At 46.7% G+C, this 20,157-nt stretch overlaps 2 protein-coding genes across 2 annotated transcripts; both read right to left on the bottom strand.

Moving 5' to 3' along the window:
- Positions 1 to 2,877: 2,877 nt before the first annotated feature.
- LOC119463872 (pancreatic triacylglycerol lipase-like) lies at positions 2,878 to 12,170 on the bottom strand. The gene is made up of 5 exons (XM_037724694.2): positions 12,027 to 12,170; positions 6,879 to 6,987; positions 5,504 to 5,650; positions 4,919 to 5,135; positions 2,878 to 3,105 (listed from the first exon to the last, which is right to left on the bottom strand). The coding sequence occupies exons 1-5, from the start codon at positions 12,168 to 12,170 to the stop codon at positions 2,919 to 2,921; spliced, it is 804 nt and encodes a 267-aa protein (XP_037580622.2). The 3' UTR covers positions 2,878 to 2,918.
- A 993-nt stretch (positions 12,171 to 13,163) lies between these two features.
- Positions 13,164 to 19,661, bottom strand: LOC125940097 (pancreatic triacylglycerol lipase-like). The gene is made up of 3 exons (XM_049655771.1): positions 19,231 to 19,661; positions 16,164 to 16,366; positions 13,164 to 13,553 (listed from the first exon to the last, which is right to left on the bottom strand). Exons 2-3 carry the CDS (start codon positions 16,261 to 16,263, stop codon positions 13,237 to 13,239), a joined length of 417 nt encoding a protein of 138 aa, XP_049511728.1. The 5' UTR covers positions 16,264 to 16,366; positions 19,231 to 19,661; the 3' UTR covers positions 13,164 to 13,236.
- Positions 19,662 to 20,157: the final 496 nt, after the last annotated feature.

Raw genomic sequence — 20,157 nt, 5'->3', positions numbered from 1 at the left:
GTCACAGTTGAGGTACCAAAGCCCACAACAAGTGGCGCCGCTCCGATTTCCTACTTTCGCCATATTCTCGTCTATAAACAGCTGTGTTCTCCCTACGAATGAAGAATTCGTTATTAGAGACGCCTAATCTTTCAATCTAGCTCGACTTATTATTTTCCTTTTGTGTCCCTGCAACTCGAGTAGAGCCTGGGATATTACTGAGGCTCCCGATGAATGGATAATATAAGTATTACATTTAAAGCAGTATAGTAGAGAGTTCAATAGGTGCTGTCCAAAGCCTTACGTTCATGACGTGTCCCGGCTACAGCAATCGCTTCCGCCACATGCCGCCAGCAAAAGCAGGTCATTCGACATCTCTATTTGGTATCCAGAGGCCGTCGCTGGGGCATCGAACACCACGCTTCCATCTTAGGTAAAGTTACTGCGCTTCAGCAATGGTGACCTCCGAGATTCAAGCTTGCTATTTTTGCCTATCGAGAAAAAAATTTTGCTGCCCTTTGTCTTAGGTAAGTACTGTGCTTCAGTAATCATGGCCTCTGAGATTTGAAACTAGCCGCCTTCTTTAATCTCAGAGGCCACAGAATTGCGCTTTTCGGTCACTTTTGAGCCTCCTTGCCCCCTCACGACCGCCTTTTCTTTTTTTCTTTTTATGCTTACTAGACTTTTTGTCATATGGTATGCTAACGCACTGATGTCCAAGACAATGTGGCTATGATCGGCTTCCGGATCTTCAATAGCTTTTGGTGCCTCCAATCTGCTAAAGCATCACCTTCGAGATTCGTGTCCGTTAATCCAAGAAAGAGGTCACTTGGTGCTAGATTTCTACACCAGCTAGCCCACGTATGTAAATCTCCCAGTTTCCGTCTTGCGCACACACGTCATACTCTGCCCACACAACGAGGAATGCATCCTATGTAATTTCACTGTGAGCCGAAGTGTGTCGCTATCTTCCGAAAGGAGGCAAACACGTCTCGCCTTTTTGAAAGAACGTGCATATCTAGCGGCCGAATCTTGAAGTACAGGATTCGTGGCACGGGTCCCAAGCTTTCACTGTCCGCCCGTCGGCCCACGAGCGATTTCCAGTGGAACGTCACGTTGTGCACGTCGAACAGCCTCCTCTTTGTGGTGAGAAGCGAAGTGTACTTCACGCCTGGCTTCATGCTATGTGGACTGCAAGAAATAAAAAGAAGTTTCAGAGAACTCAACTCGTTCTATAAATGCAAACACCGCAGTTGGTGGTAGTAGTCCCTCGTATCAGTGGCATGTACCTAATGTGGGGTGTGGGCCCAGAATCGGCTTGCACTAATATAAGCAACTACAGATTATTTAAGTGCAAAAGAATTCAAACAAGGATTGAATAACTGCTGGTTAGAATAAAGCCATAAATTTTTTGGAGAGTATAAAATACTCAACCAGAAAACTTATCCACAGCCTAAAGATAAATGGAAGAAACTTATTAGGACCGAATAGCTTAGCAGTTGCCAAACGCAGACATTAAGGAAAATGCGCTCAATATATAGGAACAAAACTCAGAAAAGACAAAAGAAATGATTTTCCTTCATGATAAGAAAACTAAAAAAATTATACACGAGGAGGCCCATCCCTTTTCATGATTTGAAAGAAAGGCAACTATAGCAAATAAAAGATTCCCATTTTATCTACTGACTAAGTTACTAAGTTTACGTGTCAATGTAAAACGGAATGTTGGACCACTTGGTGCGTCTGTATGGACAAACCTGGCTATTTCGGTTCTTGTAAATACAGAATTTGTCATAGCGCAGAAATTATATCACCTCATTGCTCATTAAATAAATCTTCAAACAGACGACAACGCTCTTACAAGAACTTGATTCCTTTTTTCCAGTAGGTAACCTATAAAGAAAGCGTCATACTTTGAGTATGCAGATACATTTGTATATGCAAGAATGGCATAGCCTTTTTTATTTCTTTGTCATTATTTTGCCATCAGTGAGCATAACCTCATCGAGAATAACATTTGCAATGTGTTACTGCGCATGGCTACACTACAAAAAATGGTAAAAGCATTTTGAGCGAAAAGCAAGGCAAAAGTATCAACATTGGACTCAATTTGTTGTACCTTTTGTGCATCCGGATGGAAATTTTTTGGTCCACTCCTGGGAGGGTCAACTGGACGTCGCCAAAGAGATCCCATAGTGGCACAGACTTTGTAGTCTTCACGATTATTTGGTACTGAAAAACTTCCAACAAGATAAAACAACCCTGTTCAGAAGAAAAAAAAACCTGCAGCCACAAATGGGCTTGCTTAATCCGCTCTTTCTTTTTTCGCTTAGTTGGAAATAAAACTGCATCATTGTGATAAATCGAATATCATGCATTATAGCGTCTTTTGTACTGTGGCCTCCCATGGAAAGCTTCCATTTTGAGCTACCACATAGTTATAAATCTCTCCGCCTTACCCAGCTACGACTACAATCATCCATTTCAATGAATTATTTTGATCTAAGCCGACAACTTTTCAAATGTGGTTCAGTATCTTTGCTTAGATTACGACAATGCATACTATTGAGGTGGTTGAGTGTACCCTTATGAGATAAAATCAATCTTCTTGTTTGCTGTTACCAAGTTGTAGGCTCTATGCAACTTCTCTTTTTCCGCAGGTACATATTAGGCACTGTTACGCACTTGCAAGTATTTGTCCTGAGGTTGCGCTCACTTTTTTTAGAAGCAAGTTTATACACCACGAGTTCCTGATCAAGACAAAAGTCGGCCTCATAAAAGATAAGAAATAATGGCACTATTACACTTGAATCCAATGACCCCATATGACATATGGGAACATACGGGTTCTCAAATACGATCACATACGTTTCACATGGGATCATTGGATATGGTGGTGATGGCCTATATGAGTTTATACATATATATTTTGACGCGTATCACTCACGGCAGTACGGTGGCTCCGGGTCCGTCTTTAGGTAAAGCTTGGCGGGATTTCCCCGACTACGGTCGCCGCTCCTTCGAGGCAGCCTCCGCACCTTGTCGGCAAGAAAGCCCATGACGGCGCATCGACCCCGACCAGAGGCACAGCCACCGCAGCGGCCAGCCGTGAATTCTTCCCAAGACCTGCATCGAGCCAGAGGACTTACCTCGTGCAGGATTGAAAACCTTTTGTGGTCGTTCACAGTTCCGTTTTCAAAGCGACCATCCTGTGACACTAAGTACTTCGTAAGAAACGTCATTTTTGCCTACTTTCTATTTCCTCGCGGTGGCAATCCTGGATTATTAATTATAATGTCAGATAGTGGATGTAAATGTAACAGTATGAACACCGAGCATAAGCAGTGTGTGGAGTTCGCTCAACTTTGTTGCTAAAAGAAAGCAATAAACAGAAACTAAGTGGTTTAACTTCCAAGATTTGCCACCATCCATATTTGCTAAGCAACGGGCACTCGATAAGTCAGCCCATGTTTATTTGACAAGGGGTGTATTCATATGAGTGAAATGTAAGAGAAGCACCCATGAAACGACGCTACATGTTCATTACGCCTAAGTACTGTGAGTGTGAGTCTTAAGGAGGGAGTACGTATGCTTGATCCTCTGTTTAAGAAATTACTCTTTCCTGCACTCGCGTTATCCGTGCGCTTCTTCGAACGTCGTGGTGAAAGTGCTCGGCATTTGCTAAACAGCTCTCTGCTTAAAACAAAATGCGCCGGCCAACTTTGCACAAATGGGTGCATCTGAGGTGAAAACTTTCGCACCTCAAATCACTGTCAAGGGCTCGCTTTTCTTCAAGTTTCTCCCAAAGATCGATTGGGTAGTGCAGTTTTCCCTTTCATTCACTTCCATGAGGGAAATACTGGTACTGGTTCAAAGAAAGCTAATTTTGACTTGCCTATCCTGTCATCACGTCGTAAATGTTTCCACTTATGTCTTTTCCATAAGTTTTAGCATGCAAATTCAACTTTGAATTATCAACTGCTGCTTGAACCAAACCAGATTTCATCTCGCAGTTATAATTACTTCAAATTGAATGCTTTCACATGTAGCGCTAACACATTTTGATTCATTCATCTCTGGACCAGCTGTGAATGGAAGAGCCTTCCTTCTTCCACTGCTACCATAATTCATGCCGCCACCTTAAAGAATGCCATTCATCATCATCATCATCATCATCATCATCATCAGTCTATATTTCATATCCACTGCAGGACGAAGGCATTTCCCTGCGATCTCCAATTACCCCTGTCTTGCGCTAGCGTATTCCAACTTGCGCCTGCAAATTTCCTAACTTCATCATCCCATCTGGTTTTCTGCCGACCTCGACTGCGCTTCCCTTCTCTTGGTATCCATTCTGTAACCCTCATGGTCCACCGGTTATCCATCCTACGCATTACATGGCCTGCCCAGCTCCATTTCTTCTGCTTAATGTCAACTAGAATATCGGCTATCCCCGTTTGTTCTCTGATTCACACCACTCTCTTCCTGTTTCTTGCCATTAGTGGTATATATATTCTAACTCCACTCCTCTCTGTAATGCCTTCACGCCCTGAGAGTATGAAAATAAATAAATAAATAATTCCAACAACTTCCACAGCAGACTAAAAGAATCGAGAGGAATGCGAGTAATCTGCCACTCAAATAAAATTTACCACCACCCCATTCAATAAAAGTGGACATTCTTCCCAAGAGAAACTGCTTGTGCAATGCACAGAAGTCTGGGGTTCCTGTCAACCAATCAGCAACGAGAACCGGCTGCGTGTTCCAGGAATGCAAGGAGGGCTTGCCCATTGTGAGCTACTAATCCTTCCGTGATCCTTCCATTCAGTCAGCGCCTCGCGGTGGGCGATTGGAGAAGCCCTTATTCTTGTTCTCCTTTCTAATTGGCTGAAGCGACCCATAGCCTTCGCTGCACTGTACAGACTTTGTGAGCTTTCACCTGCAGGCCACCCCGACGGGCAGACATAGCCTCCGGTTGATAGTGGCGATGAAATAGTCCACCGATCTCTGGTGGTCGCAGGCTGCGAGGCGTCGAACGCTCTCCAGCATGCCTTCCAGGAGAAGACTGTTGATGTGCTGCATGCGGCAGCCTGGCTGCCGGTTCCCGTTGTTAGGGTAGAAGTCCACGTGACCGACCAATTGGTCGATCCCGAACCCTGTGCAGCAAGTGCAACCATGCGCGCGCACCACGTCATTGCCGTGACGACCAGATTGACGATTCTCTACTATGTGCAACTGACTATTTCTCCCCTGATTTTTTCATGCCTACAAGAACTTCAACATTGCACAAAACAAGGATCAGAAGAGAATAATGTACAAAGTTCTTTATCTGGGCAGAGGAACACTCTATCTGGGTGATTATAGGCTGGAATAAAGAACACGTGCCTATATAATTAATTTATGCATGCATTACATGCATAAAGGTCACTGCCTAATCTATCTGAGTGTACCAGCGCTGAGGGGCGCCATGAATATAGTGATCGAGGCATTTTATCCTTCGTCCCATCACGAGCAGGACACTCGCCTTTATCGTTGAAGAATCCGAGGTTCGAGACGATACTGAAAGGCAGGCTTGCGTCGGAGTGGATCACGTCGACAAAGGCTGCGTCGGTGGGATCTAGCCGCACAGCCGGCGGCATGTGGAAGAAGTACGGACCGGCGGGGTCCAATCCTGGGAACGTTTCAGAGGGGCACGCTCGGCAGAGAACACACATGTGGTTCTGCACTCTGCAAAACCAATAAGAGTGCTGGATTCTTTTTTGTGAGCACGCAAATATTTGCACGTATTTGTCTTTTTTTTTCAAGAGTTATCTTACCCACCCCTAAAAAGTGTGTTTACACTGCTAGTTCTCAATCACCACGAATGTATTTGATTGGTGGGTACAAGAAACTTAAAAATTGTTTTATGGTACATTCGGCTGATCAAAATCGGGCGTTGGGAGCACATTCGACTGGTTCTTTCAGAGCGTTGTGTTTCAGCCCGGAGCACTCGAAGGCCCTCTCACCTTCGACCTGAGAGGGAGACCGAGCCCTGTCGGAGTTCCGGTCACGTGGCGGCCGCAACTTCCACTGTCGGCGCGGCGCCTGCAGCACGGTTTGCCACGGCGGGCGCTTGCCTTGTTCGTCTCCCATGTTTGTTTACAACAGAATAAGCACTGACGTGTTTCCACATCCGGCCGCCCACTGCATTGACGATCAGCTGCACGTTCAGCTGGGGCGCTCTTTCTGCGGTTCTGGCCTAGAGTGGGCTTCACATCGTAGTGACACGAGTCAGAGCATGTCGGAACCAGCCAAATGTAACATTAGATATGAAACAAGTAGTTACTGCCGCGCGAGTAACTTGCCAGAACTTCTTTAGTTTTTAGAGAGTGCTATAGAGTACTAAAACAGGCAGTGTAAACCAGACGGCGTAAGATTTCAAAGGATACGTCGTGCGCATCGCCATTTCTCCATTGCAAAGTGTACAGTGCGACCTACTCCTAAAAGCAACACCAAACTGCTAATAAACGCATATTACCACCAATATTAGCACCAATGATGTCATAGGTGTGACTGCCCTTGTGCGTAAGGAATACATCTATGCTTAAAAAACAAGCTACTCGCTTTTATCGCATATCTGAAGCTTCATTTCATAGCACTATAGCAATTATTATCAGTGAATCATACTGTACATCTTCTACACACCGGTCTGTTTAAAATCACTTTGCAGTATGCTCATGGTTAATTGCAGTGATTTATGGCGTAAAAGATCAAGGAGCCGAAAAGTGTCAATGCTATGTTGTTCTGTTAATGACAAGAAAGCTAGATGGGCGTTACATATTTTCTACGTATGAATTCATACTGTTTATTTCTTTTGGCGCCGCCTTTGTTAATTTTGTCACAGCAAAAATGTGCTTCACCAGTAATCCTTCCGATCTTGTCGATGCGCTCGCCGGTGTAGCCAGCTATCTGCGCACCGAGGCTGTGGCCGATGATGTGGAAGTCCGCTGGAGACGCATCGGTCGCATTCTGAAATCAAATTTTGAAGCTAAGCACTGTCTTCAATTCATAATCAAACCGGGGAAGCTCTACTCATTACGTGCTACAGAAACACAGCAAGGTAAGACACTCGCAACAGCCGCTGCTAATAGAGTCGAAACGTTGCTTCCGTAAACGCTATTCTGCGTTTCTGAAAACCGAGGCACCAGGTTTCATGGAAGATTGTGCATGAGGCAAGCAACCCCCGCTTAGGTTACGTGCAGAATGGTGGCAGGCTTCCGCTGTCAGAATGTGTGCATTTATTGTGAGCTATGGCTAGACGCTTCATCATCATCATCAGCCTCTATTTATGTCCACTGCAGGACGAAGGCCTCTACTCTCTCTGTGATCTCCAATTACCCCTGTCTTGCGCTCGCTTACTCACCCCTCGTTACACGCAACGAACTTGAAAGGTCGTGGGAGGCGCGACTCGCCCGGCAGGACCTGGGAAGCCAGCAGGCAACCTTGGACCAAGCCGAACGAGCCGCTAGAGCCAGTGGGGTCCTGGAGTAGGGGCTTCACCCGCAAGAACCTCAGTGTGCTATTTTAATAAAATGTTTATTCCTCCTCCTCCTTATTCCAACTTGCACCTGCAAATTTCTTAACTTCATCACCCCACCTAGTTTTCTGCCGTCCTCGACTAAGCTTCCCTTCTCTTCGTATCCATTCTGTAACTCTAATGGTCCACCGGTTATCCATCCTACGCATTACATGGCCTGCCCAGCTCCATTTTTTCCGCTTATTGTCAACTAGAATATCGGCTATCCCCGTTTGTTTTCTGATCTACGCCGCTCTCTTCCTGTCTCTTAACGTTGGGCATAACATTTATCGTTCCATCACTCTTTGAGCGGTCCTTAGCTTGAGCTTCGTTATTAACCTCCAAGTTTCTGCCCCATATGTTAGCACCGGTAGAATGCAATGATTGTACACCCTTCTTTTCAACGATAGTGGCAAGCGGCCCGTCAGGATTTGGCAATGCCTGCCGTATGCACTCCAACTAAATTTTATTCTTCTGTAAATTTTTCTCGTGATCAGGGTCTCCTGTGAGCAAATTGACTTAGATAAACGTGCTTTACAGACTCTAGAGGCTGACTGGAGATCCTGAATTCTTGTTCCCTTGCCAAGCTATTGAACATTATCTTTGTCTTCTGCATATTAATCTTCAACCCCACTCTTACACTTTCTCGGTTAAAGTCCTCAACCATTTGTTGTAAATCGTCTCCATTGTTGCTGAATAGGACAATGTCATCTGCAAACAGAAGGTTGCTGAGATATTCGCCATTGGTCCTCACTCCTAAGCCTTCCCAGTCTAAGAGCTTGAATACTTCTTCTAAGCAAGCAGTGAATAGCATTGGAGAGATTGTGGCGCTTGATTAGTCCATCTTAATTTATCAACCACTGTTTCCATACTGAATAACTTTCCTATATGGTTAATTACCAAGCACACGTAAGTCATATGAAATTTGCACTTCATTCTTGACATTCTGCATTCACTAGCCTATAAAGGTCCTAAGATCGAAATTATTTAAATTCTGGAATTTTGCGTGCCAAGACCACAATGATACATCACACATGACGATTATGAAACATGCCGCAGTGGGAGGCTTCGGGTTAACATCGACCACCTGGGGTTCTTCAACATGCATCTAAATTATGTACACGAGCATTCTTGTATTTCGCTCTCATCGAAATGCGGCCGACTCGCCAGGCAGACCAACTCGCCAGGCAGAACTGGCATGCTTTCTGTGACAAGCTACAAGGGACTCTGAGCACCAAAAGGACATGGCACCTCCTACGCGCACTCCTAGCCACGGAACCTACCAAAGCGGAACAGAAGCAACATCTCCACAGACTTATCCACAACCACGACGGATCAAAAGAACATCTCCTCCGAGAAATACAAAAGAAGCTCTGCGGAGATGCACCTTCTCGCGCGTCAACTAGCAGCAAAGTATACGCTGGAAAACCGAATCCAGAACTCGACCGACCCTTCACGCAGGCCGAACTCCACGTAGCACTATCCAAGTTGACTAGAAATACCAGCCCCGGCAAAGACCGGATTGCAAACAAGCATTTACGCAACCTACCGCAGCAGGCCACTGCGGCTCTCCTCCGGTACTACAACGAGTGCTGGGAGAAAGGAGAACTGCCTGATGTATGGAAGCACTCGGAGATCACTATGATACCCAAGTTCAACAAACATCTCAGCTTGGAGAACCTACGCCCGATCTCCCTCACCTCGTGTGTGGGAAAGCTCTTCGAACATATGGTGCACGACCGCATTACCCAGTACCTCGAAGATAACGGCCACCTACCGGACACCATGTTCGGCTTCAGGCAGCACCTTTCAACGCAGGACGTACTCTTACAACTGAAAGAAGACCTCCTGGATCACCTTAACAATCGAAGCAAGTACTGCATACTGGCAGTAGACGTCAAGGGAGCCTTTGATAACGTCAGTCACGACGCGATCCTCAACAACCTCGAAGGCACCGGCTGCGGCACTAGGACCTACGCGTACGTCAGAAACTTTCTGACAGACCACACGGCAACCGTCGGGATCTGTAACATCCGCAGCGAAAGCTTCCAACTTCCAAACAGAGGCACCCCGCAAGGGTCGGTCATCTCACCGCTACTCTTCAACGTGGCTATGATCAAGTTACCCAAACTTCTCGAGACCATACCAGATTTGCATCACGCGATGTACGCTGATGACATCACTCTCTGGACCAGAGCTGAGAACATTGGAAGGCAAGAAAGCGCCCTACAAGAAGCCGTAAACACCATCGAAAGCTATCTCCAAAACTGTGGCCTCCGCTGCGCCCCCGAGAAATCTGAACATCTCGTCCTGAAAGCAAGAACGAGAGGCAGGCCACCCAGCTACGAAGAGCCCGACCCCTGCGTCACCCTCAATGGGACGCCAATCCCGAAAGTCGACACGTTACGAATACTGGGACTCCTTATTCACAAGGACGGATCCGGAGCGGCCAGCCTACCAAGACTACAACGCACCCTTTCGCCACTCACGCACCTCGTCAAGAGGATCTCAAGCCAAAGAAGCGGCCTCAAGGAGCAAGACACGCTCAGAATAACACAAGCGCTGCTCACCAGCCGCATCACATACGGCATGCCGTGCCTGGCTTTAAAGAACGCAGAGATCGAAAAGATCAACATCATGATAAGGAAGGCAATCAAAGTCGCCCTGGGACTCCCCCCCATGGCGTCTACTACACGTCTCCTTAAGATGGGTGTCCACAACACGTGGCAAGAGCTCGCTGAAGCGCACAAGAACAGCCAACTGGAACGACTCAAGCTTACACCCACCGGGAGATCAGTACTCCGACACCTGAACTACAGTGAGACGTACGTCGCAGACACGGACAAGAAAGAACGAATCCCATCGGACGTTCGAGAGTCCCTCTGTATTGCACCCATCCCACGCAGCATGCATCCCATATACCACAAGAGTAGAAGGCAAGCTAGAGCCAACGCGATCAAACGAAGATTCAAGCAAGACCCGGACGCCCACTACACCGACGCGGCCAAGTATCTGCATCGAAACGCGTACGCTCTCAGCGTCGTAGACTCCTGAGGCCGCGAGTTAGCATCGGCAACCGTCAAGGCACGCAACCCGGAAACGGCGGAAGAAGCGGCAATCGCTCTCGCCACCACCACATGCACAGACGCAGCAGTCATTTTCACCGACTCTCAGGCCGCCTGTAGAAATTTCTCGAGGGGCCGCATCTCGGCTGATGCACTCAAGTTACTACAACGACGTAGCACTCCGCTACCGTACACCTGTGTAACGTGGGTACCCGGACACGAGGGACTAGAGGGGAACGAAGCGGCCCATGCACCTGCCCGCGAGCACGTCAGCCGGGCTCCCCTCGCCCCACACGCCCTCCAACCCGCGGCAGAAGAGGTGGAAGCCGTACCCAACAACTATTCGGCGATATTGCAACACTGCAGGCTCGAGCGCCGCGTGTACCCTCCACCACACCCAAACCTCGGCAAAGAAGAAAGCGTGGTCCTCAGACGCCTACAAAGTAATACACTCACGGAACTATAATGCACCGCCTCTACACGACGCTCCACAGTTACCTCTGCCCACTCTACAACGTTCCCGACACCCTGGCACACTTGCTCTTGGAATGCCCGTGGCATGAAGATAGCGAAATGCAGCCGGAGATGGACGCTAACCGAGCACCACAAGCAAACGAAGACCACCTATTCGAAACGTGGGAGGCCAAGCTCGCCCTCGGGGACCTGGAAGACCAACGACAACTCGTCGCTAGGGCCAAGAGGGCAGCCGAAGCCAGAGGGTTCCCGGACTAAGGAATCTTCCCACCTCAGGGTGATACCGGGCCTCGCTCGGGACACTGTTTCACTTATAAACGTTTCTCTCTCTCTCTCTCTCTCGAAATGCGGCCGCAGCCGCTGGGATTGAACCCGAGACATCGAGCTCAACAGCACAACCTTATGGCCACGAGATTATAAAATCCAACGTTAAATTCAAACCAACCTATCTAGTAAAGTTTTAATATTCTTTCACACCTTGAACATTACTCGCCGTGGTCGCTCAGTGGCTATGGCACTGCGCTCCCAAGTACAAGGGCACGTGTTCCATCCCGGCCGCGGCGGCCACACTCCAATGGAGGAGGAATGCAAAAACGCTCGTGTACTATGCACTGGGAGTTCTTTAAGAAATCCTAAACATTCAAAATAATTCTGGAGTCCCCCATTACAACATGCATCATAATCTGATCTAGTGTTCGCATGTGATATCAAATAATTTAAAACACTGAACACTCTCAAATACAACTAGTTGTATTTCGTGCATCAAAAATTACATCCTTGAAGTTTCACCTCGCCATGGCCTCGCTGCGTTTTCCCAGCCCTGTTCTTTCTGAAGCAGTCTAAAAGTCCTCCTTCCCATGTCTTTCCGTTGGGTGCCGTTAATTCTTTGTCTGCTTCATATTATTTCGCGTCTCATTTTTCACTTTTTGAATTTAAAACATTCTGTCTCTTACCTGCAGAGTTGATATGAGCAGCGCGAGCTCGGCCCCCACCACTCTTGTGTTGGCCGTCGCCTTTGTGTACGGGGGCCCATTGCCTCGGCTCCAGTCGACCACGATCACGTTGTAGTCATCATGCTTCAGAAACTCGTCTTTCATTATCTGGGGTTAATGACCAAGCGCTTTCAGACACTGTTCTTTTCAACGCGTCAGAATAAGCAAAGAGCAACACCTGACCAAAAAGAACAGAACGGTGTTTTGTAGAAACGTGTTCTTGGGTGAGTTTGTGTAAAGGTTTGTTGTCAAGATATCCTGCAAATTTTTGGAAGGTCATTTAGGCACAATTTGAACAACGACAGAAAACAGACTGGTCTGCTTCTTTTTCTATCAGTTTCTTTCCCGTTTCTCAAGCCACATCTAATGAAATAAGTCACAGGAAAGGAAATGTGGCTCGGGAATGCTCGCACAATTTCATCAGTGGCTTACCCTTATGGTTTCTGTATTACTGAACCAATTAGACATTCTTAACCCGAGGCCAGCCACATGTGTGTCTGAATGAATGAATGAATATCACTAATGATCGTTATGCTCAAATCATCAGCTCGCCGTAAGCCCCACGATTCCACAATTTCATATTTTCTTTTCTGTATCTACGACATGCTTGCTGAACCTGATGAACATGCAGGTAAGAGTATAATAATCGGTCCATTTGATTCAACCTACATTTCCTAACTGGTTCCGGTCACTTAAGTGCCAGTTCGTTGCGGGTGCAGACGACCCGTCACCTGCTACATGAAGCCTTCCCTACACCGCCTGCAAGTGCAGGGAATACCATACACTCGTCCTACACGGAATCTGCATCAGAGCACGGGCCTGCACGTGTGTAATAAGTGGCCCGCATACTTTGAAACGAGTAGTTACTTGCAATCTAAGTCACGTACTGAATGCACGCAGCACGTCGGCATTGGAGGAGTCAGTGGTGAACTGTACACAAACATCATGAAGGCCTTGCTGGGACACTTTGGACATCTATAGGCCTGGCTTGCGACAAGGCCTCCCTTTTCTCCACGCATCCGAACGGCTGTTTCGCGTTCGATAAAGCTGCTTTCTCTTTTTCTCTCTTTAGCTGTGCTATGAAGTGCAGAGACAGGATGGACCTTATGTGGCATTAGATTGCACAAGCAAGTGAACGTCACGTGAGCGAAAGATGAGACGTCCCGTTGTTTTAGTACGTCGATATGACACTCACGATCATCCACTTGCCAACCTCCTGCGAGTCCATGAAACCATGCACGATCACCTTCGTCTTGAGCGAGCCGTTGAAAAAAGAGTCCTCGACTGGCCCCACCATGCCGTCGGCGCTCAGCAGCTCCGGTTCATTCGGGTTGCGCTTGGTGAACAGCAGGAACCGGGTGCTGATGCGCTCGCGGTCGTCGGGCAGCACGTTGATGGGCCGGTGGATAACGTGGTAGAAAATGTCGTCGTTCTCGAAGCACCCAAGGCCACGCATGCACTTGCTCGTCACCGAGGGCGCACCGCCCACTGCCGAGCCGGAGACAGGGAAACAACCAAATCGTGAGCATAATAGGAAGCCAGAAAAGTGGCCAACAAAACGTAGAACTTAGACGAGTAAGAACACAGCACAAGCGCCAACACCTGTTTTCGCTCACTGCGTCGCTCAGTGAGTAAGTTTACGAACCGCAAGCGATCTGCCACACAACCTATGGTGACCGTAAAGTGACAAAAGATGAGAAACGAGGAAGGAAGCGAAAGAAATAAAAGAGGACATTGACTAATTGATTGATCGGAAATCTTCAGAAGTACTGTATTAAAAATTATTAGATATGAAGACGGCATAAAGACTAGATAAAAATTTTATTAGGATATTAGGATTAGATAAGGAAAACATCAAAACATGTATAGTCTAAACACGAAGACCGTTCCATGTTCTAAGCTTGGCAGAGGTACGTGACTTTTTTTTGGTAGGCTAGCCAAATATTGTGTTCGGTGAAAACAGTGAACGTGCACGTGGTGTTTGAGATGACCAGTAGTGGCCAAGAGACTTTTGACTTGAATTCAAATGGGGTGTGCATACAGTGAACCCCAATTCACGAAACGATAACAAGTTATGAGGAAGACAGCGATAGGCTTAGTGGTAAAGAAGGAGGAATCAGAAACCACGTTCTATTCTCGGTGACCAGCTAAGAAGTTAGTAAATATTCCGCCTCAAAAGTCGCTATACAAGAGTGCTCTGTGTCTCCACATTTTCAAGCGTAGTTCCCGAGAGGCACCGATATTTTCGTCTCCACCTAACGGTGGAAATCAAGGAAATGAGCAAAAGTAATTGGCTGGGACATTTATACAAATTACCATTGAGTTGGGCAGCGTTCTATTTGCCACTGCGTGCTCAGGTAGTCACCGATTGTAGCAGAGGTTGACCCTTTCTGGTCCAAATTTTTCAATTGAAGTGAAAATGCATCTGAACGACCATAAAACAACAAAGAACAGAGCAATAAATTGGGGGAGTTTTTGACAATAATCGAAGGTTTCACTCACAAAATGCCAAAAACTCAATCTGCTGTCAGCTGCACGTGGTTCCTCAGGCTTCTTAATTCGCAATCGTAATGTTGTTAAATAGGGCCAGAGATTAAATGAAGACCAGCTTTGTTCCACCCAAGGCAGGTCATAGCATAGGCAGCAGGCTTCAAATATTAAGAAGGGAAGCCTAACCTCAACGTGGTGTTACGCATAGACATTTGTGAAATATCAAGGAGAGTCATATTTATAGGCGGCGGATAGTCGACAAATTAGGCACTTACCATTGCAGAGAAACATTTCTAAAGATAGTCTTCTTGCAGTTATTTTTCTTGATGTCGGATATTACCTGAAATACATTGACTCCCACAGGAATCATTGGATGATAAAAGGCGATCTGATCTCAAACTGATCTGACAACGTATCCCTATGAGAACTTTATTATGACGGTTTTCAATGCTCATGTTCGCGCAGTAAAGAGCATCCCAAGAGAGGGAATTGAGGTTGGGTGGACGATGTAATCCATAGAACCGATAACTGGTGGGCAGCACTGCTCTCACGCGGGCACTTTCAAAGACCATTGAAACCGAATATCATTAAAACCCGTGAGCCACCGATGGCTGCTCTCGGAGAGCTCACACAAAGGGTCAATGACGCTGGAGGGATTAATAGTCGTTGCTTTCAATGGCCATTGAAAGTGAGTGTATAAAAGACGTGGGAAAGAATAGGTGACAAAGGAAGTGATACAAGTACTCGGGGGTTGCAGGGAGTTAGATGCAGCACTGAAACTTGAAAATTTGCCGTCACACGATCGTTTTTTTTTTTTCGCCACCAAACAGTAGTAATTGAAGGCCTCTTGCCCGGACATGTGTACAGCAGCTGAAATTGTTAGGAGAGTGGTTGGCAATGGGGGATGAACCATTCAGTGCACTTAATGTCAAGGGTTCAGTCATGAATATTCAAAAAAGCATCAGCTATATCCCCCATCAAAAGTAAAATATAAAACTTCAGAATGGATTATAGTTGTGTTTTATTTATAGTGGGCAAGCTCCTTTTTTTCTGAGCTGCCACTTACCCTGTTGTTAAGTCACAACTAAGTTCAATTACTCTTTGTAGCATAGTACGTGGACCTACAATTTTGAACCAACTAACCTGACAACTCGAGCAGTCGGTGAATGAATTTTCACCCTGTAGTTACAGCTTATTGATAATGTTTACTCCGTTATAGTCCAACAGTGCTTTAATAACCTGTCTGGTAATGAAGGCAGCACCAAATAAAAAGGACAACACTGGCGTATTCAGGAATTCTAAATTCGTCTACGCAGCAGCTTGCTGCATGGAAATGGATCACATTTTATTTTCGCTCATCACGATACGACACGAACCATGGGAAAACAAAAGACTTTTATTAAAAGCAAGGCTCAAGTCCACGGGGCCAGCGTTTTGACAAGATGTCTCGTCTCTCTTGCCAAAGCAGAGCTCGCGTCAAAACGCTGACATCGTGAAATCCTGCTCAGTTGTCTCAGTCCCTCGTCCTCCTCTCAAATCGTATCAAGTCATCGCTTTCCTAACCCCGCTTCGTCTATACCTTGGACATCGCGTCGTTCGTCAACTCACGCGTTCGACGCAGCAGCTTGGTGGCGTGCTCCGTAATTCCTGCTCCGACCAGGTTGCAGAGCAAGACGACCGCAGTGACACGCATCGCTAAGGCCACCATTGTTTCTCGGTCGCCGACTTTGGCGTTGAGGAGGTGCCTGGTGCTGAACGGCGACGACGACGTTGATGCCGCACTGGTTCTCTGGCTGCGCGGGTTCCACTTTCTGCGAACGTTGGAGAGCATACAGGGTTGAGCCGAAACGTCCTTACACTTCACCCACCCTCTCTCTCCGCCTACTACTGCTGGCAATTCTATTATTTTCCTCTCTTTTGACTTCAAAAAAAAAAGAAAGAGAGTGAAAGCTCGGTTATACCGAATCACCCGAGCCCGACGGAAACTGTCGCCGGTCGTGTGCGCTTGGCAGCGGCGTTTTTCCCAGGTGGTCGTTTTGAAGTGCCGAGTACAATGACTGCTGCCGCATACTTCCGGGCGTAGCTGTGCTGTTTTGCTCATTTGTTTATTTCCCTCTGAAGAATAATTTTTCCCTTGCAGTTTCGCTTGCACACTTTACAACCAGGACAAGCATATTGTTACTATGCGATAAACATTCGTTCAAGCGTGACTGCGAGCGACAAAATCGCAGTAGGAGGAGGGGTTGGGGAGGTCCAGAAGAGTATCTGCATGCGTTTTTATCAATTTATCGCTAGGGATGTCACATAGGGGGGGAGAAATACACAAATGAAGCTATCACCGTTAGAGAAAATGCGAAATCAAACACCGGAGGCACTGTTCAAGATAAATAATGCAATAAATGTAGGCTGTGTTCTTGCGAACTTAATATGTGATGCCCAATAGCAGCTTAACCAAAATACCTCTGCCGAAGAATAATGTCAATACAATACAAATCAGTCAGCCCAATGCGTGTAAGGGTGCAAAGCTGCATAAACTAATCGTCGAACTTTTTCGAAAGAATGCGAGCACAGCCTGCCCGATTGCCCATAGGTGTCATGAGTAAACCTCAAAATTTCTCGAAATTTTCTCCAGATTCCTGTCTAGGAAGGGTGTTCAAACACAGGCAACGTTTTATTGTTCTGGCTGTTTTTTTTTTTTTTTCACTTTCACTTCGGTAAGCGTTGTGGAAGGTCCTACAGTTTGCACTAGTCTGTGCTCTACACTCTGGAGTGCCAGTTTGTGTGACTCGAAGCACAAAAGCCAGCCAAAGACCACGAGCGCGTGTTGCTAATGACCGCGACCTATCTGCTAATATTCTCACCTCAAATATCACCCTTCACGGTTGCTTACAAGCCATGGCACTCTGCTGCATAGCACGAAGTCACACGTTTGATTCCTTGCCGCGACGGTCGCATTTCGGTAAGGCCTGAATGCATTTTAAAAAACGCTTTTTCGCCCAGGTTTGGCTGCACGTCAAACATTTTAAGTGGCCAAAATTATTCCGATGTCCTTTACGACGACGTCAACTCTTTAAAACATTGAAATCGCGTCAATTAAACAATAATTTTTTCAAACGTACCGCAAGCTTCCTTATCCTGTCCTCACGCCTGCCCTGTCCTTGTCAACTTGTCTCATCTTTTGATTGCACTTAAATTCTCTTCAGGTGACAAACGATCCTGTTCAACAAAAATTTAGTTTCCCACAATTCTTTGATCTTGAAAATCATAAAAAGCTTACATGGTAGCACAACAGATAAAGAATTTTGAATTCGTTAGTGCTATTTTTGCTCTTTTTTTCTCTCTTTTTTTTTTTTGACGTTTACAAAATGTGGACTCCAGTCGTGAGTTCTCGACGGGAACATCAGACATAAAAAATAAACTATATCACCTCCAGAATATTTAAAAGCACTCATCCAGTCACTTAGAAATTGCGCATGATGTAAAACGTTCTCGGCAAAAAAATACAGAAGGCAACACGCTATACGTGACGACATACCAGCACCGAGAGGAAACACCTATACGTCTACCTTACAACTCATTTAACTAAAACACTTTGCACATACTATTCACAATATCAGCAAAAAGAGCAATCAGAAATGTTCCAAACTGCATGCGATACGTTTTAAACATTGTAATTTTCTTTTGTGATCTTGCTTTCGGTGCTCTATCTTGGTGTGCACAATTGTGCACATGGGGCCTCAAGCAGATAAGCATTACGTAAACAGTAACCACTCGCACATCAAGTTCAAGTGAGCCCCCTTGTATAGAAAGCTCGCGCCAACCCCGCACTAAACATACACATGTCTTGGCTATCTTTCATTTACTAACACGGCGCAGTAACAAACGGTCTCGTTCGGTGGTGATCACGCGACCTTTCTGTTTTCAGTTCCTAATAATTACAATACACTTACAACTACCGCTTGGATGAAATAAGCTGATGTTTTCAATCGATGCCATGATTTATTAAACCACATGTGCACTTATATTCGACTGCATCTGTAAAGGATTTACGGTGACCTTTCTGCAAGCGAAGCGTATGGTCGGTATTATTGGGTACGCCAGGGGGGCACTTCTTTTGTCACGTTAGGCTAGGTTAGGTTGGGTGTGGTTAGGTTTGGTTATGTTTTAGAGGCGCCCGAAATACACACAAGCCTTTGAGAACACTAAGCTCCAACAGTGAATTGCACGGTCAGCCGAGAATACAATATCCAACTCTCTCTTGTGATGTGAAAATAAAATTAGGCATGGCTGTCTGCAGTAGAAATTACTTGCATACAGCGAATTCGAGTTACTCCGAGCTTTTCAAAGAAAAAAAAACGTGGATGCATTGAAAGATTGATGTATTAAAGCAGCTGCTTTGTAGGCTGCCGCTACACTATAGGGAACGAAAACACGTCGCCACTGCTAAATATCATTGCACCGTACATGGTCAAAGTTAATCGTAGCCTCCCGACTACGACGACACTAGTGTCGCTTGCATCGCTTTAGAACGTTAAATGTCCTATATTTTACAGAATCGTACCAAACTCAATTTTCACAATACCTTCAGGTTCACAACATGGGGAGGCGGGGACTGATGTAAGCAGAGCGGCCAAAAGCCAGAACTGACAACAAACGGTTATGAACGGCAACGTACCGATGTCCTAATTTTTGATGGCTCGCCGCTTGGACCACGTCAGGACACAACGAGGCACCGACGACGCCGTTTACCTCTGCACACCGCAGAGTCGACGGCCGATGCAGCGTTCCTCGTCAATTCAGCGGCACTACTCCACACCGTCCCTGGCAGCAGTAGGACACGCCTCCCACCGCTGAGGCTCATGGCTCCTCAGAAGACGAACGCGGTCGTCCGCTGCCGAGTCCGCCGACACGCTCCAGCATCATCCGTGCGATACACGATGAGCGCACGCGCCAGGCATGGAAGGAAGAAGGGAGGAAGAAACAGGTTGTCGCGTGACGGACCGCTTCTTTTTCGACCAAGGAGCAACCAGCGCGCCCTCCCATACAGCCAGGCCGGAATAAGAAGAGCAAGAGGCCGGAGTATTAGCAATAGTACTTCACGACCACGGCGCTCGCCGACCCGAAAAAGGGGGCTGGGCTGATTCCGGCGGTCGACCGGCAAGAGTAACAGCATGACCTGCCCCCCTCACCCCTCGTTCCCATCCCCCTTCTCGCAAACTCAAAATACCGCCCCCCCCCCCCCTTTCCAACCTTGCATTGGAGTACAAGCGGCCTCATTTTGCCTCTTTGTCTTGCTTTAATAATATTTTCCCTCTCAAAGTGCCTCAGCCGTTGGGTCCTAATCTGAACCGGCTGGTGGCATAGACGATGGCCCGACAACATCTTGCATGAATTGTTCGTTAGTACACTATAACGTGAGTAGGAAGAGAGTTCTCTCTTCGCAAGCAGATGCAAATAGGCCAGCCCTGTAGAGCGCGCCGCGTAATAGATGTCATGGGGTATAGAGGGCGCCATAAAATAAGAAGCTCGTGTTCCTGGGCCACTCGGCAGGCGTGGCACGTAGCATCCGCTTATACTCTTCACTTATGCGTGATTGCACGTG

The sequence above is a fragment of the Dermacentor silvarum genome, chromosome 9 (genome assembly GCF_013339745.2).
Source record: "Dermacentor silvarum isolate Dsil-2018 chromosome 9, BIME_Dsil_1.4, whole genome shotgun sequence".
Lineage (NCBI taxonomy): Eukaryota > Metazoa > Arthropoda > Arachnida > Ixodida > Ixodidae > Dermacentor > Dermacentor silvarum.
The sequence above is the reverse complement of the archived record's forward strand: the minus strand, read 5'-3'. Positions and strand labels throughout refer to the sequence as shown.